Genomic DNA, 22,539 nt, shown 5'->3' on the forward strand with positions numbered 1-22,539 from the left:
GTATTAAAGACTTAAATGTAAAGCCTGAAACTATAAAAATCCTAGAAAAAAACCTTGGGAAAACTGTACTGGACATTGGCCTAGGCAAGGAATTTCTGACTAAGACTTCAAAAACACAGGCAACAAAAACAGATAAATGAGGCTTCATTAAACTAAAAATCTTCTGCACAGCAAAAGAAATCATCAACAGAGTGAACAGACAGCTTGCAGAATGGAAGAAAATATTTGCGGCCGGGCGCAGTGGCTCACGCTTGTAATCCCAGCACTTTGGGAGGCCAAGGCGGGCGGATCACGAGGTCAGGAGATCGAGACCACGGTGAAACCCCGTCTCTACTAAAAATACAAAAAAATTAGCCGGGCGTGGTGGCGGGCGCCTGTAGTCCCAGCTACTCGGAGAGGCTGAGGCAGGAGAATGGCGTGAACCCGGGAGGCGGAGCTTGCAGTGAGCCGAGATTGCACCACTGCACTCCAGCCTGGGCCACAGAGCAAGACTCCATCTCAAAAAAAAAAAAGAAAAGAAAATATTTGCAAACTTATTCATCCAGCAAGGGACTAGTATCCAGAATACACAAGGAACTCAAACAACTCAACAACAATGAAAAATAACAAATAATATCAGCAAGAAGTGGGCAAAGGACATGAATAGACATTTTTCAAAGGAAGACATACAAATATCTGACAGGAATATGAAAAAAATGGTCAACATAACTTGTCATGAGAGAAATGCAAATTAAAACCACAATGAGATATCATCTTACGCTAGTCACAATGGTTATTATTTAAAAGACAGAAAATAACAGATGTTGACAAGGATGAGGAAAAAGGGGAACTCTCACACACTGTGGGTGGGAATGTAAATGAGTACAACCTCTATGGAAAACAGTATGGAGATTTTTCAAAAAACTTTAAAAAAAAAAAAAAAAAAGGCCGGGCGCGGTGGCTCACACTTGTAATCCCAGCACTTTGGGAGGCCGAGGTGGGCGGATCACGAGATCAGGAGATCCAGACCACAGTGAAACCCCGTCTCTACCAAAAATACAAAAAATTAGCCGGGCGTGGTGGTGGGCGCCTGTAGTCCCAGCTACTCGGAGAGGCTGAGGCAGGAGAATGGCGTGAACCCAGGAGGCGGAATTTGCAGTGAGCCGAGATCGCGCCACTGCACTCCAGCCTGGGCGACCGAGCGAGACTCCGTCTCAAAAAAAAAATAAAAAAAAATAGGACTGCCGGGCGCGGTGGCTCACACATGTAATCCCAGCACTTTAGGAGGCTGAGGCGGGCATATCACGAGGTCAGGAGTTTGAGACCAGCCTGGCCAACATGGTGAAACCCCGTTTCTACTAACAAAATACAAAAGAAAAAAAAAAATGAGCCAGACGTGGTGACATGCGCCTGTAGTCCCAGCTACTCAGGAGTCTGAGGCAGGAGAATTGCTTGAACCTGGGAAGTGGAGGTTGTAGTGAGCCGAGATCAGGCCACTGCACTCCAGTCTGGGCAACAGAGTGAGACTCTGTCTCGGGGATAAAAAAAAAAAAAGGACTACCATTCAATCCAGCAATTCCACTACTGGATATCTACCCAAAGGAAAAGAAATCAGTATGTCAAAAATATACCTGCACTAGTATATTTATTGTGCATTATTCACAATAGCAAAGACATGGTATCAACCTAAATGCCCATCAACAGATGATTAGATAAAGAAAATGTGGTACATGTACACAATGGAAGACTATTTGGCCATAAGAATGAAATCACATCTTTTGCAGCAACATGGATGGGATTGGAGGTCATTATGTTAAGTGAAACAAACCACAGAAAGTCAAATATTACATGTTCTCACCGATAAGTGGTTACTAAAAAATGTGTACACACAGACAGAAGGAGTAGAATGACAGATATTGGAGACTCAGAAAGGTGAGAGAGAGTGGGAGTGGGGCAGATGATGAGAAATTACTTAATGAGTATAAAGTATATTGTACCCTAAAAGTCCTGACTTGACCACTACACAATGTGTGCATGTAACAAAATTGCACTTGTACCCCATAAATTTATACAATTTTTTTTTTTGAGACAGGGTCTCGCTTTGCCGCTCAGGCTAGAGGGCAGTGGGGCGATTCTCAGCTCATTGCAACCTCTGTCCCCTGGGTTCAAGCAACTCTCCTGCCTCAGCCTCCCTAGTAACTAGGATTACAGGCGTGTGCTACCACCCCCAGCTAATTTTTGTATTTTTAGTAGAGATGGGGTTTTGCCATGTTGGCCAGGCTGGTCTTGAACTCCTGACCTCAAATGATCCATCCACCTCCGCCTCTCAAAGTGCTGGCATTACAGGATTACAGGCGTGGGCCACCACGCCCAGCCTTATACAAATTTTTAAAAAGAAAAAATTTAAAAAATGTTTAAGAAGAAATTGCATATCAAATTTTTCTCCTTTTAAGTAAAGAGAAATAGACACTACAAAAAGCAATATTTTAAAATTTCACATACTTGAAAAATAAATAATGAAATATATGAATAAAATCGAATTGCCATTAGAAATCATCCAGGAATTCTGCCTCTGGGAATATACTCAAAAGAATTGGGCCAGGCGCGGTGGCTCATGCCTGTAATCCCAGCACTTTAGGAGGCCAAGGTGGGTGAATCACAAGGTCAAGAGATGGAGACCCTCCTGGCCAACATGGTGAAACCCCATCTCTACTAAAAATACAAAAAAAAAAAAAAAAATTAGCTGTGCATGGTGGCACGCACCTGTAGTCCCAGCTACTCAGGAGGCTGAGGCGGGAGAATCACTTGAACCCGGGAGGTGGAGGTTGCAGTAAGCCGAGATCAGGCCACTGCAACAGAGGGAAACTCCATCTCAAAAAAAAAAAAAGAAGAAGAAGAATTGAAAGCAGGGTTTTGAAGAGTTATTTGTACACCTATGCTCATAGCAGCATTATTCACCATAGGCAAAATGTGGAAGCAATATAAGTGTCTACTGATGGATAAATGGATAAGCAAAGTACGTACGGTCTATATGTAAAATGAAAATTTTTTTTCTTTTCCTCAAATTCCTCTGATACAATGGAATATTATTCATCCTCAAAAAGGAAGAAAATTCTGACATATGCTACAACATGAACGAACCTTGAGGACATTACGCAAAGTGAAATAAGCCAGCCACAAAAAGACAAATGCTGTATGATTCCACTTATATGAGATACTTAGAGTAGTCAAAATCATAGACAGAAAGTATAATGATAGTTTCCAGGAGCCCAGAGGGAAGAATGGGAAGTTATTGTGTAATGAATATAGAGTTTCAGTTCTGCAAGATGAAAAGAGTTCTGGAGATGGATGGTGCTGATGGTTGTACAACTACATAAATGTACCTAATACCACTGAACTACATACATAAAAATAGTTAAGATAGTAAATTTTGGCCAGGCGCGGTGGCTCACGCCTGTAATCCCAGCACTTTGGGAGGCCAAGGTGGGGTGGATCACTTGAGGTCAAGAGTTCAAGAGCAGCCTGGCCAACATGGTGAAACCCCGTCTCTACTAAAAATACAAAAATTAGCTGGACATAGTAGCGGATACCTGTAATCCCAGCTACTGGGGAAGCTGAGACTGGAGAATTGCTTCAGCCCAGAAGGCAGAGGTTGGAGTGAGCTGAGATCGTGCCATTGCACTGCAGCCTGGGCAACAAGAGTGAAACTCCGACTCAAAAAAAAAAATAAAATAGATAGTAAATTTTATGTTATATGTATCACAGCATAATAAAAAATAGGGGGGTGTAGAAATCTATACACAAATGTTTACAGTGGCTTTGTTCATAATTTTCCATAACTGGAAACAATGAAGTGTCCTTCAACTGGTGAATGGGTAAACAAATTGTGGTAACTACTCCTTAGCAATAAATAGGAACAAATTACTGATACATGCACCAACATGGATTAATCTCTCACGGACCATGTTAAATGAAAGAAGCCAGACTTACAAGACTAAATACTGCAAATAGGGTATGATTACAGTCATATGAATTTTGGAAATAGCGAAACTACAGAAACAGGTAAAAAAAAGATCAGTAGGCACCAGGGTCTAGCAGTTGGGGGAAGATTTGACTACAAAGGAGCATGGTGGTTTTGAAGGTGACGAAACTGTTCTATAGTTTGATTGTGGTGGTTATATGACTCTACACTTTTGTGAAAACTCAGAGAACTGTATGTGAAAGGGTGAATTTGACAGTCTGTAAATTAACCTCAATAAATCCGACTTCTGAAAGAACAATAATAAAATTGAGCCATGTGGTGCTTCCATAACACACATCTGAAACAAGATCACATAGAAAGGTTGAAAGAATGGAAAAAGATACATCAAACAAACACTAACCAAAAGAAAGGTGGAATAGCTATACTAATATCAGACAGATTGGAGGCAAAAAGCATTGGTAAAAATGAGAGTCATTACATTAAAGGAACAATTCCCTAGAAAAATTCAATATTTCTTTTTTTTTTTTTTTGAGATGGAGTCTCGCTCTGTCGCCCAGGCTAGAGTGCAGTGGTGCGACTTCAGCTCAATGCAAGCTCCACCTCCCTGGTTCATGCCATTTTCCTGCCTCAGCTTCCCGAGTAGCTGGGACTACAGGCACCCGCCACCACGCCTAGCTAATTTTTTGGATTTTTACTAGAGACGGGGTTTCACCATGTTAGCCAGGAAGGTCTCGATCTCCTGACCTCATTATCCGCCCGCCTCGGCCTCCCAAAATGCTGGGATTACAGGGGTGAGCCACTGCGCCTGGCCTAGTGTTTTCACATTATCCATATTACCTTCTATTGCTCGTGAACGCACACATGCACACACACACAAACTGTCCTTTTTGAATGGTGTGGAGGACCACTCCATAGATTTTATCCACTCCACTGTAGTGGGCTGAGGAGCATCGACTCAAACTACCCAGCATTGACCAACCCTCTGCCACGTGCAAGTTGCTACAGAGAATTCAAAGTTGAACGAAGTCATCTTTGAGGAGCTCTAAGACCTAGTTTCACTAGAGGTCTAGGCATTGGAATGGAATGCAAAGAGATAAGGTTGGCAACATAAATTGAGGTGAGGTCACAGTGAGGCTTGAATGCCAGGGAAGGCATGTTAGTGAAGGTTGACGAGCAAGGAAATAAAAAGCATGGCCACACTTTAGGGAAATGGTATCCGGGAACATCTTACCTTCTTGGGTCGTAAAGTCATCTTCAGCAAAGATGTTAAAGTTGCCGCACAGCCCGCAGGTCTTATTGAAGTATCTATCTGACAGCAGGACTTGAAAGTTGCCACTGCCATCGATCCTGGCCACAAAGCCATAGGTCTCACCGGACAGCTTGGAGTATCCAGCCTCGGTTTCTAGATACAGCCCTTTGGAGGCATAGGGCATGGAGACTCTGGAAGGCAAAGGCTAAGTTCAGAAGTGGGCTTCTCGTGCATTTTCTGGATGTCTCTCCCACCTTCTAACCCCAACGCCATGTTGTAGGGTTCAGACCATGGTGCAAAGTGGCTGAGGACCTAGACCAGCAATCGGGAGACCTGGCTCTCACCCAGCCCTGCTACTCACTTCCTTGGAACATTTGTTTCCATTCTCTGGGCCCCAGCTTCCTCATCTAAAAATGAGGGAGTTGTGGCAGGAGACCCCTAGGGTCCTTTCTAACTCAGACATTCTGGGCTTACCTTTGGTCCCCCTGTGTCACAGTACCATTGACAAACAAATGGATGTCAAAAAATTCCCCAAGATACACGGAGAGGCTCACTCTCTTGCCATTCTGGAAGTCCCCTGAAAGAGAAAAAAGTCAACAGTAGTGATTATTACTCCCCTCAAAAAATGAATACACTGATTAAGAATCATTATCTACATAACCTTTTCTCAGCAGAAAACGCCCCAAAAAGTCTTTACGAGTGAGCAACAAAAATCTCCCTAAAAATCTCATTTTCTCACCCATTTTTCCATTCATCTAAAAATAATTATTGAGTGACTTCTGGATACATAGCCCTCAGGTGGGCTCTCATATATCACAAAAGAAAAATCTAAAAGCATGATCTCTTGCTTCTGGGAGTTTACAACCTGCGTATAAATAGAAGACAAACATGCAACAATTGAGTATATTGTAAGGCAGCAAACAAAAAGGCAACATTGTGAGTTACTGGTAACAGGTGCTCTAGGAGAGTGTTATTTATTAATTAATTCATTTATTCATTTATTTATTGAGACAGGGTTCTGCTCTGTTGCCCAGGTTGGGGTGCAGTGATGTGAACATGGCTCACTGCAGCTTCTGCCTCCTGGGCCCAGGCTATGCTCCCAACTCAGCCTCCGGGGTAACTGGGATCACAAGTATGTACCACCACACCCAGCTAATTTTTTTTTTCTTTTTGTAGAGACAAGATCTCACCGTGTTGCCCAAGCTGGTCTTGAGCTCCTGGGTACAAGTAATTACAGGCATGAGCCACCCCCCTCTGGCCTAGCAGTGCTATTTAAAATGGTATCGGTTGGGTGCGGTGGCTCACGCCTGTAATCCCAGCACTTTGGGAGGCTGAGGCAGGCAGATCACGAGGTCAGGAGATTGAGACTATCCTGGCTAACACAGTGAAACCCCATCTCTACTAAAAATACAAAAAAAAAAAAAAAAAATTAGCCAGGCTTGGTGGCAGGCATCTGTAGTCCCAGTTCTTTGGGAGGCTGAGGCAGGAGAATGGCGTGAACCCGGGAGGCGGAGCTTGCAGTGAGCCGAGATCGCGCCACTGCACTCTAGCCTGGGCAACAGAGCGAGACTCCGTCTCAAAAAATAAAAAATAAAAATAAAAATAAATAAATAAATAAAATGGTATCTTAGGACAGCCCAAGTCAGAATCCCTGGGCTGTTTGTTTAAAATGGAGATTCATGAGCTCCGCCTAAGTTTACTGAATTTGATTATCCAGGAGTTTACAGACGGTGTGGGTCAAATGCCTTACACAGCACATAGAATTAATAAGGACACACTAAATGGTTGACAATGGAAATGTCTGAAGATCCAGACACACGATAAAATAGGCTCTGAGAATGGTGTGGTTGTGAGGGCTGAACAGGGCGACAAGGGTGATGGGATGGTGGCCAGCATGAAAGAGGAAACGCAGGCAAGAGATATTTTTCACAGCGTGACCAAAGCTTAGCAAGCCTCACCCAGTTTCTGAGAACTGCGACTCGTGGTGGGTCTTTGATATTCAAAGATAACTAATTAGTCGTAAGAATCAAAAGAACCAGAAGGGAAAAGACAGAGTCTGGTCTCAAGCCTTGGAGACTGAGAAATTAACGGAAATAGGGAAGATAAGGGCAGCCAGAGAAAACAAAGAGCTGACATGTGGGGCATGATGCCTTGAGGTCCTGAAGGAATGGGGCATAGGACTCAGGGGTAAAGTTGGTCTTAAAAATGAGCAAATCTCTCTTCTCCTAGAAGGGATAGGGGAGTGTGGGCTTCTTCTCGGCAAGAAGAGGCTAAGATGTCTGTGGAACCAAGCCCAGTAGACCTGGCAGGTCTGTTGACTCAAGGTGTTGCTGCCATGGCCAGAGCTGCAGAAACAGGGAGCTGGGGCAGGGGTCTCCTCACTCCTACCCAGGACAGGAAGAGTCCCCAGCAGGGCTCTGGGCTGAACTGAGGCTGCAGGAGGACAACCACACACACAGACACACACATACACACCACATGCACACACACCATGCACACACATAGCATGCACCCTAGAACACACAAACACTGCAAACCAACCCGAATGAGCTACAGAATAGACTTGTTTCTGGTGGAAATTCAGTGAGGGCTCTCCCATGTAAACAATAAGTCTATTCTAGGAATAGTCTTGAATGATATGCCAGCAGCAGTGGCCACCAGGAAAGACACACAGACCCCTCACAGTCCATAAACCACATTCTGCGGAGCTCCAGGTCAACACAACTGGGAGAAAATGGAGATGTCCACCAAATGAAAGGGCACTCGTCCTGTTTGAGCTGAGGCATCTCCCGTGCTCCGCATTCCCACCTAGAACAGTTTTTACAGCAAGCAAACCTTTAGAAGCTGAACAAACTTACTGACAGCAAGAAATTGGCCAAAGAAAAACAAACAACTGGAAAAGTGATTGCATAGAGAAACCTTTTTTTTTTTTTTTTTTTTTTTTTTAGACAGAGTCTCGCTCTATTACCCAGGTTGGAGTGCAGTGGTGCAATCTCGGCTCACTGCAAGCTCCGCCTCCCGGGTTCACGCCATTCTCCTGCCTCAGCCTCTCAAGTAGCTGGGACTACAGGGGCGTGCCACCACGCCCGGCTAATTTGTTGTATTTTTAGTAGAGACAGGGTTTCACCATAGCCAGGATGGTCTCGATCTCCTGACCTCATGATCTGCCTGCCTGGGCCTCCCAAAGTGCTGGGATTACAGGCGTGAGCCACCGCGCCCTGCAAAGTAACTTTTTTTTCCAGTAATTTATTTATCAGTAATGGTAGAATCTGCGTGAGGAGTATATGGATCTTGAAGTCTTTCAGCTTTTCTGTATGTTTGAAAATTTCCATAAGAAAATGTTGAAAAACCAAACAAATGGGACAACCAGGTAACAACCTCCAGTTTGCACCCTCTCCCATCCAGGGCCCTAGGCATTTGCACTGGGCCCAAGACCAAATCCCTCCCTCGGCCTTTTCTGGGGCTGGCGCTCTGAACACTACACACAGCCCAGAGTGAGCCCATGCGACAGGGCAGGGACCCACTCCACACTCCTCACTGGAGACCTGCCAGAGGAGAAGCCCCCACCTGCCGGATGGCAGACAAATGAACGCACGAGGTCTGGACTCAGGCGTCTGTGTCCCTATCACCACTGAGCCTGTCTCCCATCAGCGAATCCTCCTTTCATCCCATCTCACAGGGAGTTCTGCCTCGGCTTCACTGGGTAACTCGACCAATATGTCACCTCTGAGCCAAAGGCGTCTCCCTCCTGGAAACGGGAAAGGAACCCCCGTGAGCCCCTCCTTGGCATTTCTCCTTCTCCTGGGGATGCAGAAAGGGTGGGTGGGACCAAGTCTGCCAGGGACTGTGGCTGGAGAATGGGTAGGGAACACTTCAGAGGAAGCCAGGCAGCTTGGGGTTGGCATGGCCCTGCAGCTGCAGATCTACAGCTCTTAGAGGCTTTCAAAGATGCAAAATCACTTAAGCAAGGTACTCGTTCCACAGGAGGCAGAGCTAAGCGGGTGCCACAGGGGAGCCCAGAGGTCACTATGGCTATAAGTTTGAAAAGTAAGGCCTGCAAGGCTGAATAAACCAAGAATTCAGCAGAAGCAGAAAAATCAAACAGGAGGGAACCAGGAAAAGTGTATGGGAGGGAAGGAGAGCCCCAGCCCTCCTAGAGTAAATAACAGAGGAACCTGCCCACACAGGCTGCGGGGCTCGGGGCTGGCCAGGCAGCAGACCCTGGGGTAACTCGCCCATCATCACAGAGCTAGTCAGTGATGAAGAGCTGGGACTCAAGCCCAAGCACTGTTTTAAGTACGCGAAGGGCTTGCTCTGGGCAGCCCCAGGAGAGACCAGCAACAGGAAGTCCAAGGGGCAGCCCAGGGCTCAGCTGTGTGAGGCAGCTCCAGGCAGTCAAGGGAGGGGGTGCTGGCTGCCCCGGGAGCTTCACCTACTCAGGAACTGGGGCTCCTGAAGGGGATGACTCAGGTTCTGCTAATCAGCTCCCACCCACCCAGAGACAAACCAAAAACAGCCGTCTAGGGGCAGGAGTGGGACTGCATCGTGCCCTTCAGTGAGGATTGAACTGCGTGGCAAGGAGAATTCCCGGCCCTGGATGGCTGAGGGGGCTTGAAGAGCAGTCAGTCCACAGCCGCAGCAGGGGAGTGGCAAGGGAATTTGGGGTTTTGTTTTCTTTTGTTTTGAGGTCTTGCTCTGTCGCTCAGGATGACATGTAGTGATATGATCACGGCTCACTTCACCCTCAAACTCCTGGGCTCGAGCAACCCTGTTGCCACAACTTCCCAAATGGCTGGAACTACAGGTGTGTGCCACCAAGCCCAGCTAATTTTTGTATATTTTTGTACAGATGGGCATCTCGCTATGTTGCCTAGGCTGGCCCCGAACTCCTGGGCTCAAGCAATCCTCCCGCTTCAGCCTCCCAAAGCATTGGGATTACAGGCATGAGCAACTGTGCCCAGCCTGGCAATGAGATTTTTCAAAGTGTGATCTAGGGAAGCCTATAATTCAGAAAAACATACTATGGCAGCAGAAAGGATCTAAATAAGCGGCTCTTAAACTCTTTTGCTCAGAAAGCACAGTAAAAACACAATTTATTACTCAGGACACACACACACACACATACACATTTCATATCATATTTACCCTTGCCACGTGCCATGCACTCTGATAATTTTCTGATGTTTTCTATCCTATTCTATTCTGTCTTTTTAAATGCTAGTTATAACCACTCAACTAATTTTAGGACCCATGGCTCATGACTCAGTTCGGAAAACAATGATCTAGGCTGACTTCATTTTACAGACAGAGAAACAAAGGCCTAGGTTTACGACAGGATTTCTCCACGGTATCACTATTTCATTCAGGGCCAGACACTTCCCTGTGCATAGTGGGAGAACCAGCAGCCTCCTGGCCTCTACCCACTAGATGCCAGCAGCACCCACCCCACAGTTGTGACAACCCAAAATGTCTCCAGACACTGCAAAATGTCCTCGGGGGAAAATCACCCCGACTGAGAACCCCTGGTTTCCACTGTGGAAATGGAGCAGAGCCTACACTCAGGCTTTTTTGACTGTCCAAATCCCCTTTTTGCATCACAAAGCTGCGTAACAGGGCATCAGAGTGTTCTAGATTGCACTAACCACTAAGGCAGGGAGAACTCCAGATCAGCCTTGCATTTTATTTGCCTCATTCCCTCGATGCAGAACTCAGGGGGATCAGATGATGTGCAGCCATTAGGAAAACGAGCCATTAGAAATTGCCGGTGATGGCCGGGCACGGTGGCTCACGCTTGTAATCCCAGCACTTTGGGAGGCCGAGGCGGGCGGATCACGAGGTCAGGAGATCGAGACCACGACGAAACCCCGTCTCTACTAAAAATACAAAAAATTAGCCGGGCGTGGTGGTGGGCGCCTGTAGTCCCAGCTACTCGGGAGGCTGAGGCAGGAGAATGGCGTGAACCCGGGAGGCGGAGCTTGCAGTGAGCCGAGATTGCGCCACTGCACTCCAGCCTGGGTGACAGAGCAAGACTCCGTCTCAAAAAAAAAAAAAGAAATTGCCGGTGAGCCGGCCGGGCGCGATGGCTCACGCCTGTAATCCCAGCACTTTGGGAGGCCAAGGCAGGTGGATCACGAGGTTAGAAGATCCAGACCATCCTGGCTAACACGGTGAAACCCCGTCTCTACTAAAAATACAAAAAATTAGCCGGGCGTGGTGGTGGGCGCCTGTAGTCCCAGCTACTCGGGAGGCTGAGGCAGGAGAATGGCGTGAACTCGGGAGGCGGAGCTTGCAGTGAGCTGAGATCGCGCCACTGCACTCCAGCCTGGGCGACAGAGCGAGACTCCATCTCAAAAAAAAAAACAAAAAGAAATTGCCGGTGAGCCCAGGAGAGACCCCTCCACTCCACAGACCTCCAGGTTAGCACTTCCTATAACTCTTAGGAAAAGAGGGGCTGGCTGTCACCCCAAAGAGGCAAGACAAGCCAGTGAAGCTCTCCCAGAGGCTCCCACCAGGCCTGCTGAACGCAGTGATTAAGGCGCTGAGTGAGGAGTAAGCTCCTAGCCCACGGATTACAGCGAGAGGAATCCTGGGACCTTCAGAAGCAGGCCAGGATCTGGAACTACAGTCAGACCTGGGCGCTCTCCTAGGCTTTAGTGTGGAACTCACTCATCTGCATTTCCAATAAACACTCTACCTTCTATGCCTGTGATTCTGGTGCAGGTGACCCTCCCTCCAAACTGAGAACAGGGGTCTGGTCTGACCGTGCCACGAAAACTAAGGCTCCCCAGGGGCAGTGACTCAGCAGGCTGTTGGTTGTTGATGGCTCTCTCTTGGCAGGTCTGGGAGCCAGATCCTGCAGCCGTAGCTTAGGAAGAGCAGTCTCTGCGGAGGAGCAGGAACCAGGACTCCCAGAGTCTCTCTCTGGCCTCTGTGCTGCCTGGCAAAGAGCCGTGTCACCTTGGCCTCGAACCCTGGAGCCTGCCTCACCAGGAGACAGAATCAGGGACAGGGACCTCGCCTTGGCACCAGGTGGCCCTTCATGTGCGTCCATAAACACTTTACCCAGGATATGAATAAGGTCCACAGGCACTCGGGAGGAATGTGGATGTGCGATTTACGGTCAAGGAGACAGGATGTCATTGGAGAACAATGGAACAGAAGGTGGGCATGTGCACGGAAACTAAAACTGCAGGGCCCAAGTCCTGGGCTCCCTCCCCTGACCAGGTGCCCCCTGGCTGCCCTGATGCACCAGTGCCAGCCCACCCCCCTCTAATTCTTCCTCTTCTCCCACACACCCCAAACCTGCCACCACCACCACCAACAGACAAAACAGCCACCCATTCTCTATGACATTCGCAGCACGGTTTTGGTGAAAATGAAACCAGCTTACATTAAAGTGTGTTTGATCCATAACCTTGTTTAGGCAAACGATCTCCCAGAAAATGGACACTTTACAAGGGCAAGTAGCTTATAAGAAAAGAATAGTGACCTGGTGGGGAATCCCACCAAGGGGTTTTGAGGTAGACAGGCCTTCCATGGCCCTTCAAATTCCTCTGTGGCCACTGAAGCCCAGAAAACGGTGGCCCAAGAGGCCAGACCTCTAGCGCAAACCTGTGTGGATTATGAGGGGGGGATGAAACTGAAGTGACCCTGACCTCGCAGAAATGCCTGGGGGCCCAGCAGCCCCCGTCTCTGCACGGCGATTCCAAGTGAACACCCCATGTTAACCTGGCTGCTTTCAATAACTCAGCTTGGCTAAGCAGTCACATTTTCAGATAACCTGTCTCCCTTGATGCTCACAGTATCTCCATTTTAAAGATGAGGAACCGAGGCCGAGGCGGGCGGACCACCTGAGGTCGGGAGTTCGAGACCAGCCTGACCAACATGGAGAAACCCCCATCTCTACTAAAAACACAAAATTAGCAGGGTGTGGTGGCGCATGCCCGTAATCTCAGCTACTCGGGAGGCTGAGGCAGAAGAATCGCTTGAACCCGGGAGGGGGAGGTTGCAGTGAGCCGAGATCGCACCATTGTACTCCAGCCTTCCAGCCTGGACAACACAACCGAGACTCCGTTTCAAGAGATGAGGAATTGGAGGCTAAGACAGCACAACTGCCCTCGGAACACTCAGTGAAGAGGGAGAGCAGAGGAGAACACGGGTTTTCCGACTCCAGCTCTGGCTCTGTCTGTGCTTCCATTTCCTGCTGGGGACAGAGCTACCCAGTTCTGTGGGACGGAGACCGACCAGTGAGCTCGAGTTGATGAGCCCAGTGCTGGACGAGTGGAATGGGCAAGAGAGCTTCCTGAAGGAGGTGACAGAGACAGCCCAGAGGCACCAGTACATGCTACATGTCCCCACCTGGGAGGGCTACCCTGACATGGGGAGGGGTCTGGAGTTGGGCTCAAATAGGGGAAGGGAGCTTTTTCAACATGCTGACTTGGCTCTCTGAGCCCAGAACATGAACTGTGTCTGGGACTAAGGTATTAGTATGTGTTGTTTACAAGCCCGTCTCGGGACAGGGAGTCCAGAGCAGAGCTGAACTAACAGATTATGGCGTCCAGACAGCAATCCACCCCCCCGCCCCGGCCCCCACCCCGGGCATTGCAGTGTCTCCATCAAAATCTTCCTCTGGTCACTTCTTTTTTTTTTTTTTTGAGACGGAGTCTCACTCTGTGCCCAGGCTGGAGTGCAATGGCGTGATCTCTGCTCACTGCAACCTCCACCTCCCAGGTTCAAGTGATTCTTGTGCCTCAACCTCCCGAGCAGCTGGGATTACAGGCGCCCACCACAATGCCTGGTTAATTTTTGTATTTTTAGTAGAGATGGGGTTTCACCATGTTGGCCAGACTGGTCTCAAACTCCCAACCTCAGGTGATCCGCCCCACCCCTCGGCTTCCCAAAGTGCTGGGACTGCAAGCGTGAGCCATTGCACCCGGCCTCCTCCGGTCACTTCTAACCCTCCATCTCCACTGACAACCCCAGAGCCATCACAGGTAGGGGTCTGTATCAGCTCTGCTGTGATTTATAAAATGGGAAAATCCACTTACATAAAATCTGGGGTCACCAAGGTAGGGAGGGCATGAGCCTTCAGCTTCCCAGGGGCAAGGGTTCGGGGGTTCTCTCCAGCTGCTCTTCCAGCTCCTCCCCAGCTGCAGCCTCTGAAGCAAGTTGGGACCCTCACAGTTGGTGACGAGGATGACTTTCTTGATTTGTCATGCCCTGGGGCTTCTCTGGACTTTTCACTACCTCCCTGGTTACCACGGCCAAGGCCATGCCGCCTCCTACCTCTCTCCTTTTCTGGACCATCTTGGCAAAGAACCAGTTTCCTCTCCCCACTTCCCTGCTGCACAAGACCCTACACTAGTTCCTCACAGCCTGCGGAATCGACTCAAATTCCCCATCAGACTCCAAGATCCTACACTGCAGCCTCACCCAATGGCCCAGCCTCTCAGCCTACTCTCCTCCATTCTTGCACCCTCAAAGTCTGGTTACCCACTCTAAGAGCAGCAGCAGCAGCTGGGAAATTGTCAGAAATGAAATTTTCAGGCCCCCCTTCTAGATCTACTGAGTCAGAACTCTAGGGGCAGGACCCAGCAATCTGTTTGTCACAGCCCTCTGGGTGGTCTTGATGCAGCCTGGAGTTTGGCAACTGCTGCTCCAGCCACACTGACCTCCCCAGGGCTCCACGTCAGGAGTACATGCCCCTTCCAGCCTCCCCACTTCTCATGCTGTCCCCACGGCATGCAGCACCCTCCCCTGTCCTCTCTGGCCAATCAAAGCTCCTTCTCCAGGGCTCCTCACACACACTCTGCAAACATCTTCAGGCCAGGCGTGGTGGCTTATGCCTGTAATCCCAGCACTTTGGGAGGCCAAGGCGGGTGGATCACCTGAGGTCAGGAGTTCAAGACCAGCCTGGCCAATATGGTGAAACCCCGTCTCTACTAAAAATACAAAAATTAGCCAAGCATGGTGGTGTCTGTAATCCCAGCTACTTGGGAGACTGAGGCAGAAGAATTGCTTGAACCCAGGAGGCGGAAGTTGCAGTGAGCCAAAATGGCACCACTCACTGCACTCCAGCCTGGGCAACACAGCAAGACTCCGTCTCAAAAATAAATAAATAAATACATAATCTTCAGCACAACAGAGAACTCAGTGAGCTAAGCACCACCAGGGGACAGATGAGTGAGACATGCTCCTTGTCCCTGAGGAGCTCATGGAGGAGTGGGAAGGATGGCAGGGCCCAGAAGTCATACGTGATAAGTTTCCCAGCAGAGTCAGGGCAGGTGGCAAAGATGGCCTCAGGGAGACAGCAGGAATGCAGGGAGCTCATAGCTATAGCCAGGTGCCAGACAGAGCCTAGCCCAGTGCTGGGCACACGGAGGACCCTGCGTCAGTCCCCGCTGACTGATGGAGCAATGACCCCAGAAGCACTACAGCCCAGATCTCAGTAAGTGTCTGGGTGTTGCCAAAGACTCCTTCCTTGACCAAACTTGAGTGGGGCGCTTCGGAGCCCTCTTCTAGATTAAGCCTTGGCCTTGGGCTCTGTCTTCGGCCTGCGCAGTCCAGTTTTTTTTTGTTTTTTTGTGGGTTTTTTTTGAGATGGAGTCTCGCTCTGTTGCCCAGGCTGGAGTGCAATGGCACGATCTCGGCTCACTGCAACCTCTGCCTCTCGGGTTCAAGCAATTCTCTGCCTCGACCTCCCTAGTGGCTGGGATTACAGGCGCACACCACCATGCCCGGCTAATTTTTTGTATCTTTAGTAGAGATGGGGTTTCACTCAAACTCCTGGCTCATGATCCACCTGCCTCAGCCTTCCAAAGTGCTGGGATTACAGGCGTTCAGCCACCAAGCCCGGCCTCAGTCCAGTTTTAACAAGAATCCTGCTGGGTCGATTTAGAAAGATGCCTCCGCCTTCAATATGTGATCAGCAAGACTGCCTGCCTTCAGCAAGACTCCTGTCAAGCTGGGTTAACCAGAATCCCTCTTACTCCTGATGTTTCCTCTTTGTAATTTTCTACCACTGACCCCCTGTCCTCCTCCTTGGCCCTAAATCTTCATTTTTCCTTGTTGTATTCAAAGTCGAGCCCTCTCTCTCTCCCCCTCTGCAAAACCCCCATGGCAGCAGTCCCTCTTGAAAGTCTTCCTTACTTGCTTTAACAAGTGTCATGAATATTGTTTCTTTAACAGCATGAGCTTGTCCATTGCCATCTCCGTTCCAAGGCTGGGGTCCCCACGTTTGCTAGGTTTTTTGGCATCCCTCCCTCACACGCCACACACATTGATTACTTTTTAGTATGTGGAGGTCACCAAACCATAATCCTCCGTCCCTGCCCCTCCCAACCTTGGCAAGTGTCCTCTCTCCTTAGTCCAGACAAACGTTCTGCCAGCCTGAGAGGCCTGGGATCAAAATCCAGCTCTACCTTTCTTTTTTTTTGAGACGGAGTCTCGCCATGTCGCCCAGGCTAGAGTGTATCTCAGCTCACTGCAACCGGGTTCAAGCGATTCTCCTGCCTCAGCCTCCCAAGTAGCTGGGATTACAGGCACACACCACCACACCTGGCCCATTTTTGTATTTTTAGTAGAGATGGGGTTTCACCATGTTGGCCAGGCTGGTCTCAAACTCTTGACCTCAGGTGATCCACCCACCTTGGCCTCCCAAAGTGCTGGGATTATAGGCGTGAGCCTCCGTGCCCGGCCTCAGCTCCACCTTTTATTGTCTGTCAGGCCTTGGAAGGATCATGCAACCTCCATGGGCCTTGGTACTCCACTGGTAAAACTGGGGTGACTACAGCTACATCCCAGGGCTGTTATGGGGATACAGGGACATGGCAGGGATAGTACCAGCCCTTCTCCAGGAATACAGGAAGTCCTCAGCATAAGCTGATGTTCTGATCCACAGGCCACCAAGAAAACAACAACGAGTCTTCCCTTTGGCAAGGAGTTTTATACGTTCCAAAGCACCTTCTCTAGTTCATCATTCGCCTTGATGCTGTGGAGTCCCCAGGGCATCGCCTGGACCCAGAGCAATGGACACAGTGAACTACCAAAGAGGAAGACTGTCTCCATCCATCCCACCCGGCTCCCGTGGGGAGAGACCTGGGGAAAGCCAAGAGGGGCTACGTGTCACAGAAAGGCTATTCCTCTCCTTGTTCTCAGCAGTGACCTTTCAGCTCAGACACTGTCCCGAGAGCAGGAATCCTCCCCCACACCAGGGCTGAGCTCAGCCAGCGCTCCCTCTGAATTCCTCCCCGCAGTGCCCAGAACTCACCAATAATCGAGAAGGAGCGTTTCTGGCAGTCCCCTGCCAGGAGGTAACTGCAGTATCCCGCAAAGCTGTACATGCTCCCGTCAAAGGTGTTGATGAAGTCACTTCCGAAGAGGCTGCATCGGGCCATGGATGACCTGCTGCGAGTTCCTTCTGCACAAAGGGTCCCTGGAGGGAGAGGCCACAGGTTGGGCTGGTGGTCCCAGGCCACAACTGGGACCATCAGCTCAAACCTCTCTGGCCTCATAGAAATTAGATTGCCTCTGATAGAAACTGGGCTGTGGGGAGTTATTTTCCATCCTAAATGAGACTAAAGCTGTTGCTTTCAGCTCCCAGATATGACCTCAGACCCATAGCAATAACGAAGGAACAGTTTTTCAGGAAATCTGTTAGTTTTAATGACATTTACTTACTGATTTAAAGTGTCATCATATTCATTATTAAAAATTTGGAGCACACAGAAGAAAACACAAAGAAGCAGGTCGGGCATGGTGGCTCATGCCTACAATCCCAGCACTTTGGGAGGTCGGGGTGGGCGGATCACCTGAGGTTAGGAGTTCAAGACCAGCCTGCCCAACATGGCGAAACCCCGTCTCTACTAAAAATACAAAAACTAGCCAGGTGCGGTGGTGGGCACCTGTAATCCCAGCTACTGGTGAGGCTGAGGCAGGAGAATCACTTGAGCCTGGGAGGCGGAGGTTGCAGTGAGCCAAGATCACACCACTGCACTCCAGCCTAGGCAACAGAGCGAGACTCTGTCTCGAAAAAAAAAAAAGAAAAAGAAAAGAAAACACAAAGACGTTAAAACCATCTGTAACCCAATATTCAGCGATGATTAGAGTTAACATTTCAATGTTCATCTTTCCATTTTATTTTATAGCATATATACAGCTGTGGGTTTTTTATAAATTGGTGACCACCTTGTGCAAACTACCTATAACCTCTGTTTCTCAATAGGTTGTAAATAATTTGTCATCCTATTGTATATACTTCCAATATGCGGTTTTTAGTGGCTGCATCATATTTTGCATCTAAATGTCTATAGTATAGCCCTCTATTGTTAGGTTTCTAGCATTTTTCCATATGTTTTAATATTATAAATAGATTGCAATGAGCATCTTTGTACATAAACCTACTAGCATGTCTTGGGCAGGTTAAATTTTAAACAGATCAGACCGTGTGCCTGACACACAGACTCTATGAAGTGTGAACTCCTCCGGCGTCACATTTTAACTCCTTCACTGACTATGGATGTGTGTGTGCCTATGTGTGTGTGTGTCGGCAGGTGGGGAAATACAGCAGTAAATCTCTAAGTGTTCTGGGTCCCCTGGCAAAAGACCCACCTGGTAGGAAGATGCAGAGAGTGTGACAAATGTGTATTTTTTTCCCCAGACTCACCTGTGGGCAGCAACTGGATGCTGCTGACCTGAGAGATCTAAGTGGAAGGTCAAAAGTCCCCTCCCACAATTTACAGGCTCAGAATCTTAGCAAGGGAAGGGCAGCAGTATGATGCAGTGCAGTGGAAAGGGTGTTGGCCTGGGACCCAGGAAGACTGACCTCTGATTTTGGCTCTAGGAGACTTTGGAGCAGTCATTTCTCCTCTCTGGCCCTCAGTCTCTTCATTGTACCATGGGGGGTTCAACTAGGTGGCCTCCACAATCTCGTCTAAAGCTAATAATCCATCCCAGACTTGGATTCCTTCCTCCTCATCCTGTGCCCCCATAATATAGGACAGTTCTGTGCCACCTTTATGCTTCTTAATTCCCCAACAGGAGATGGCATTTGCAGGCACCTGGTCTCTGGAATACAAGTCAAGGGTGGGAACTCCGCGGAACCTTCACAGGAGGCAACCAACAGCCTAAGCTGGGGCTGGGCACACGGGTGAGCTCCAGACACACTTGCTGATTCCCAGAAAGGGGTCACTCCAGATGGCCCTGGGGCGGGAATGAGAAATGGAGGCCCTTTTGTACCTACCTGGCAAAATGAGGGCCAGAGCAAGCAGCACCCCGGCAAATCTGGCAGGAATCATCTGCAGAGAAGCAAGAGACGTGAGCTGGTCATACCTGCCCAGGTAGGTGGCTGCTGGTGTGGTGACTGTCAGGGCATGCAGTAGCAAAAGCATTTCTTTAAAGCAGGAGAAAAGATTGATCCTCATGACCCCATTTTCCCCTTTGAACATGGCCTTCTGGCCCCACAAAAAACCCCTGGCCAGTGCCAGGCCCAAGAGTAACAATCGCTGTGAGCTGGGACCTGTGGGTACCTTTCTACAGACAGCAGTCCCAGGCCCAAGACAGGAGGAAAACCCTGCCTTCCCTCTAGGCCCGCTGGGCCTCTCTCACGTCCCTGCCTCCTGAAGCAGCTGGGAGCTAACACACACCTCATTCCTTCCTGCCTCTGCATCCAAACTGGAGAGTAGGAACTGTCTTACGCTTGTGTGCCCACCACAGCAGCCCAGACACAGAGAATGCTCAGGAACCACCAACTTGACGGTTTGCTTGTTGGCCCCTGACTCTGTACCACAAGTGCCTTCACAAGAGCAAGGGCTGTCTCCCTTGTCTCCAACCCCCACACCTGGCAAGATGCTTAGCACCCAGGAGATGCCCAGCAAATGTTTGCTGAGTTCATCTGAAAAAATGGACAGGAGTCCAGCGGCCCTGGATGCAGGCAGACTTCCCCACTGTGTGACCCCCCAAGAGAGGGACAATTAATCCTGGCTGGCAGAGCATACTCCAAGTCCCTTAGAGCCCCTGCTGTAGCCCCTCTCCTCTGGAAAAGGTTGTTAAATAAGTGCAGAATCTGTTGCCTGAGATTCACTGGGGGTGACTCCTTTCCTACCTAAGGTCCCATCCAGCCAAAGGTGAAATAAAGCCAATCTGTGATATATCTATGGAAGGAGGAACACTGAGATGTCAGATAGGGCCAGGTCTTGGTCTCCAAGCAGGTGTCCCCTCCCAGTCCTAACACGCAGGTACATTCAGCTGCTCCCCGGTTCTCAGAGGTGAGGGCAAAGCTCATTCCAACTCATTTGAGTGAAGTCCTATCAAACGGTAAAACCCACTGCATGAAGAAAAGCAGCCCCAGGACCCTCAGAGGCAAGTGGAGGAGGCATTATTAGGATCGTCCCTGGCTGAACTGACTCGCCCCTCCAAACAAAGCCCTTCTGGTCCAGTGACAGAGAACCCCAGCTCCCCAGGAGCAGGGATCAGTCAGTCCTGCATCTTCCTCCCACAACTGAGCCAGCTCTCCTTCCAAAGGCCATACCTTCCCCTGCAAATGAGGGCTGCGGGTATCTCCGAGGTCCCTGGAAACTCAGCCACTGGACAATGGTGCTGCCCACCCTAGGCCATGCTCCCAGCTGCTGCAAAGGCTCAATCAGGTCTGCTACAGCTCCGGACTGTCTTGCTGTTATGTAGCCCAGGGGCTGTGGAGTCCCCACTGCTGGGGGAGATAAAGCCCAAGCTGTGACATCCACCAACCACCCTCCCTTTCCCACCACAATAGCTGTGAGCTGCCACAACAGGGGATTGGCCTCCTTTTAATTACCAAAAGGAAACAATGAAAGGAAATGGTATTAGAAGAACCTCCAAGCTGATAAAGCTTTGTAGAGTTTGAAGGGAGACCTCCTGGCAGCTGCCTTAATGAACTGCCTTGCCCTCCCCAAACACCCCCATCCCTACACCCCCACACTTGATCCCTGGTCTTCCTAGAGTGCCCCACCTGTGTGGGATAACCAGGAATGCTGCTTGTCTCAGGGCAGGCTGATACAGGCCAGAGTGGAATCACACTAGAACAACACAGCTTCCTGATCCAGCTTCCAGGGCTGGACTCCAGGGAAGTTGGGAAAAACACCTCAACCTGAGCCAATTTTGCTGCTGTGTTTGGAGGAAGGGGAGCACTAACACTTCCTGTGCACCCCAGGTATGAAGGATCCGGTCCTGGCCCTGACAAAAACAGTCCATTTGGGTCCTGGCCAGGGTTGAATGGATCGGTTAAAGAGGAAGGTCTTGGCCACAAGCCTAGCCCTTTGTAAAATGGCGAAGGTGGGGAGTGATGGTCTGAGTCTAATATTTCTACTGTAGCTACATTCTAATAATTCTAATTCTCAAGGACACTTCTACACACTTCTGGTACCCTGATCTTCTACACACACACACACACACACACACACACACACAGATACACGATTCTTCTTCCCAGCCTCCCATTCCCAAAAGCCTAATTCTCAACATCATCTGCTAAACTAATTCCTACTAAAATAAGTAACTGATGAAATGGGCAGGGGTGGGGCGAAGATGACTGTCATGCTGGGATTCCAGGCACTGAGATGAGCACCCTGAGGCATGTCTGGGTATGGGAGACCTCCTCACTGCTTCTCCATGATACCCGCTGCCCTAAGACTTTGAGAAACCACTAGGTTCCAACCTCCTCCCTTCCCACATACCTCACACTCCTACTCCCTTTACCACCCCAGGAGAGGAAGATGCACACTCCCAGGGAAGAAAAATGGCACAAGAGGCAGAATCAGCATGAGACAGCAGAAAAGGCCATTGGGGGCCAGGCGTGGTGGCTCACGTCTGTAATTGCAGCACTTTGGGAGGCCGAGGTGGGCGGATCACGAGGTCAAGAGATCAAAACCATCCTGGCTAACACGGTGAAATCCCGTCTCTACTAAAAACACAAAAAATTAGCCGGGCGTGGTGGCGGGCACCTGTAGTCCCAGCTACTTGGGAGGCTGAGGCAGGAAAATGGTGTGAATCCGGGAGGCGGAGCTTGCAGTGAGCCAAGATTGCGCCACTGCACTCCAGCCTGGGCGACAGAGTGAGACTCCATCTCAAAAAAAAAAAAAAAAGAAAAGGCCATCGGGATTTCCACTTCCAGCTCTTATTTAAAAAAACTAAATGACTAATCTGAAAACCCTTTCATTACAAAATACCTTTAAATGCTGTGCTAAATACAACAAATGTTCTTTAAATGCACAGTTGATCTGGGAGGAAAGTAAGGACTATCTTCAAGGGTCAATGAGGAAGAGGAGTCTAAATGAGCAGGAGGCAGGGTAGGCCCACG

The 22,539-nt window shown here is 49.2% G+C and overlaps 1 protein-coding gene across 1 annotated transcript in view; it reads right to left on the minus strand.

Annotated features, from left to right (window-relative positions):
- VWF (von Willebrand factor) overlaps positions 1-20,985 on the minus strand; it is a 178,923-nt gene extending 157,938 nt beyond the window's left edge. The window contains exons 1-5 of the mRNA XM_032159366.2: positions 20,737-20,985; positions 19,450-19,504; positions 17,479-17,643; positions 5,685-5,787; positions 5,193-5,401 (exon numbers count right to left, since the gene is read on the minus strand). Coding sequence (XP_032015257.1) covers positions 5,193-5,401; positions 5,685-5,787; positions 17,479-17,643; positions 19,450-19,504 — 532 coding nt within the window. The 5' untranslated portion in view covers positions 20,737-20,985. The remainder of the gene's footprint in view (positions 1-5,192; positions 5,402-5,684; positions 5,788-17,478; positions 17,644-19,449; positions 19,505-20,736) is intronic.
- Positions 20,986-22,539: the final 1,554 nt, after the last annotated feature.

The sequence above is a fragment of the Hylobates moloch genome, unplaced genomic scaffold (assembly GCF_009828535.3).
Source record: "Hylobates moloch isolate HMO894 unplaced genomic scaffold, HMol_V3 SCAFFOLD_8, whole genome shotgun sequence".
NCBI lineage: Eukaryota > Metazoa > Chordata > Mammalia > Primates > Hylobatidae > Hylobates > Hylobates moloch.